Source organism: Salvelinus fontinalis, chromosome 19, assembly GCF_029448725.1.
Source record: "Salvelinus fontinalis isolate EN_2023a chromosome 19, ASM2944872v1, whole genome shotgun sequence".
NCBI classification, from domain to species: Eukaryota; Metazoa; Chordata; class Actinopteri; order Salmoniformes; family Salmonidae; genus Salvelinus; species Salvelinus fontinalis.
Genome location: NC_074683.1, coordinates 7,664,464 through 7,668,277, shown reverse-complemented (window position 1 = coordinate 7,668,277; position 3,814 = coordinate 7,664,464). Strand labels below are relative to the sequence as shown.

The 3,814-nt window shown below is 40.2% G+C and overlaps 1 protein-coding gene across 1 annotated transcript; it reads left to right on the top strand.

Moving 5' to 3' along the window:
* The first annotated feature begins 263 nt into the window (after positions 1 to 263).
* LOC129816287 (transcription factor Sp5-like) lies at positions 264 to 2,650 on the top strand. Its single transcript, XM_055870580.1, has 2 exons — positions 264 to 717; positions 1,100 to 2,650. The coding sequence occupies exons 1-2, from the start codon at positions 667 to 669 to the stop codon at positions 2,165 to 2,167; spliced, it is 1,119 nt and encodes a 372-aa protein (XP_055726555.1). The 5' UTR covers positions 264 to 666; the 3' UTR covers positions 2,168 to 2,650.
* Positions 2,651 to 3,814: the final 1,164 nt, after the last annotated feature.

The window sequence follows — 3,814 nt, the reverse complement described above, 5'->3', positions numbered from 1 at the left end:
AAACATTTTATTTATATTTTTAAACATTAACTTTGTGTTGAGTCACTAGATTTGGTCTCATTAGCTACTCCTCTTGAAGTTATCAAATAGCTATTCGCCAGGAGATCTCGAGAGATAACAATGTCACATTGTCACAGAGGGTCCTGCTACAAATCCTTAATTACAAAAGAGGATCAAATGACTACAGCATCCAATACCGGAGTCTCCAGGCGGCATGGGGGTCTTTGATCAAGAAAATCCAATTATTTGTGTATATACATTTCCCACATAGTGATTACTTCATTAATTGTCCCGCCTTTATCTCCACCCTTCCCATCCCCCCTAATAATCAGCTCTTTTATCCAGACCAACAAACACACCATAGGAGCTTTGTGGATTCAAAGGATTTGCTTTCCCCTCTCAAAGAGCCGCTATTCTTTGATGATTGGGCAGCGGCAAACTTCAAAGTAACAAATCTTATTTCTGACTGGCTGGCGGCCCACCAAAGTCCTTATCAAATTCTAAGAAGTGATCCCTCACTCTCCAGATAGTCCAAGGATATCTCGAGGAGAGGAAGTATTGAGTGTGAAGACCTTACCACGTCAAGACATTTTTCTACGATTTTACATTTATCTCAATTCGTTTTATTGTGATTTGTTTTTAACAAGAAGGAAGAGGACGTTTACCATGGCAGCAGTGGCTGTACTGCGGAATGAAACACTCCAGGCTTTTCTTCAGGTTTGTTCAAAAGTTTTTGCTCTCGTGTTTTTATTTGGCCTCAAAATATTATTGTACGTATATGGTAGTTTAAATGTTTGTTTAGAACGCGCGTAATACGCGTGTGTGCGCGTAATGGGCATTATACCCGATTCATATCCTATAATGACTGAAATATGGCTCTATGAATTACTTACAGTATGTGGCGAAATGAACGGCTTGGATGATTATGTTTATATTGTAGGCATGAGAGTGTATTGAAACTATTATTAGGCTAATGTCGTTTTAGTTCACGGAGCGTCAAACGTGGATCATATGCCGTTATGACTCTGTAGTCTTTCGTTTAGTCAAGTTTAGAGCCAAGTCAACACATAATTGATAGTTATTTGTTTTACTTATACAGGACCGTACTCCGAACTCTTCTCCAGAGAACTGCAAACACTCTCCACTGGCGCTGTTAGCTGCCACTTGTAACCGGATCGGACATCACCACGGATCAAGTCCGGCAGATTTCCTACAGGTTCCTTATGACACTACTTTAGGCTCACCGTCGCGAATCTTTCATCCTTGGAGTAACGAGGGGAATCCTCAAAGCACTCTCTCTAGCAATTCTACTTTTGGACTATCTAAATCCCAACTCCACATCCAAAGCTCATTTACTTCCCACCACGAGCTCCCGCTCACCCCTCCAGCGGATCCCTCATATCCCTATGACTTTTCTCCTGTGAAGATGTTACCTTGCTCCATGCAATCTTTGCAGTCCTCGTGCCCACCCACGTACGTCCCTGCTGTAACTTATGCAGCGCCAAATGCCATGCAAGGTTTCGTTACCGGACACTCTGGCCTTGTGCACCAGCAACAGAGACAGTTGTCCCCTAACACAGGGGAGGATATTCCGTGGTGGAGTCTCCAACAGGGAAATCACGTCAGTCACCACTCAATCACCACACAATCCCTAGGTCACCACCGTTTCCAACTGCAGAGGGGTTTGGTAATGGGACATACAGACTTTGCGCAGTATCAGACTCAAATCGCTGCCCTCCTTCACACCAAGTCCCCCCTTGCAACAGCTCGAAGATGCCGGAGATGCAGGTGTCCAAACTGTCAGTCATCCACCTCAAGCGATGAGCCCGGCAAGAAAAAGCAACACATCTGTCACATACCAGGGTGCGGGAAAGTTTATGGCAAAACTTCCCATCTCAAAGCGCACCTGAGGTGGCACTCGGGAGAGCGTCCATTTATTTGTAACTGGCTTTTCTGTGGCAAGAGTTTCACCAGGTCTGATGAGCTTCAGAGACACCTGAGGACTCATACTGGGGAGAAGCGTTTTGTTTGTCCGGATTGTTGCAAGAGGTTCATGAGGAGTGACCATTTGGCAAAACATGTCAAAACTCACCAGAACAAAAAATCTAAGTGTCATGAGAAGACACTTGATCATCACGTTAAAAGGGAAGATTTGAGGAACATGTAGTAGCCTACATTAGAGTCAAGTTGATTAGTAATCAAGCTAGACCTATACTAGTGCAATATAAGTCATTTACTTAGTTCAAGTACAAAGTGACATTTCTTTCATTTTTGGTTTCCTTCTTTTTTCTTACACCCAGAAAAATAATTTCTCTAACATTGCTGTTCTGTGTAGCACATTTTTGTATATATGACATCTGTCTCATAAAGTTAAGTTGGGATCCTGGAAAACGTACTCTAATACCCCATGAGCAGGTGGTGTTCACTGTCTATACCATATCAAGAAAGACAAGTTTCAGCTTGTGTTTTGATCATTTTCTTTGTGGAAGATTTCACTTTCTTGTAAATAATATTTAATAGCTTTTGTTGAATGATAGTGTCCGTTTTTGCTCAATGTGGGGTGTTTTAGCATGCTCTTTAAAAGATATGCTATTGTTGATATGACACAAATACTGTGTGAGAATAAAGAGAACATTTTCCAATGTCAGAATTAGTCTCCTTTAATTTTCCATAATAACATATTATCCCCCCAAAAATGTACTCCTACATAACTTTCACACTATGTGGTTACCTGTGTAAGGACTTGCACTTTGGTCCACGTCAGTTGACGTCAGTTGACCATTGCTGCTGCTCAGACAGAGAATATATTAATAATAGGGAAAGTTGTATGCCATAACTGTAACCGAGAGATTGGTCAAACCAATGATTAGGATTTAGTCCTGACCTGGACAAGAGGTGTTGGCATTTCCAGCAGTCAAAAGAGCATGTAAAACCATCATAATTCTCCTAAGTTATGATTTTCTGATAATGAAACCGGTCATAGACATCACATTGAGTACATCAGCCTAAAACCAGATCATGTTGGCTCATATCAGCTAGAATCACACTATCTCTGCAGATAAGGAGTCCAATGACAACTTAAATGAACAGTTAATGTATGTATGGATAATTGTTATGATATGATCGACATAATTGTATTCAATTGCGTAGATGGCTTCCAGCACACACAAAGAATTTTAGAAAGTCAGCTTCTTCTTGCGGCTGATTATGTCCAGAGAAAAATGCTCCAATAACGTTAGAAATAAAAAGTGAGGGGTTTCTAACTTTTTTCTGTTGTGACCCAAATAAATCTGTACATTTCCCGTGACCCTCGAGATAAAAAGAGTCCAATACCGATGCTTTTCCTGTGACCCTGTGACCCGGTAGGAGTTGATGGTGATCCACCAGTGGTTTTGACCCAGTATATGAAAAACACTGTGTGATATAGAATATGTAAGATACATACTGTTTTTTTTCTGTTGAGTTAAGAGACTTTACTCTGTAGAGTAAATGGGAGTCAGTCTATTCTCAGGCTACAATAGACATGATATTAGAGCAGTGCACCAACAACATGACTTACTGGTCATCTTACAGTGTACAATCTGAGAATGATTTTTTGATTTTAAAAATAGAGTTGTCAAAGCACCATACTATTAATTCAGGCTTTTGCTCTGCGGTATATTTCTTTAAAGAAAAAAAATCTAGTCCCACATAGATATTTTTCAAAACTGAAAGTAAAATAATGCATTATACTGTATTACTAAACAATCAATCAAGAATATTGTCACAAAAACTAAGAACAAAATTAGGAATGGTTGCATACTGTAAGAGCAGT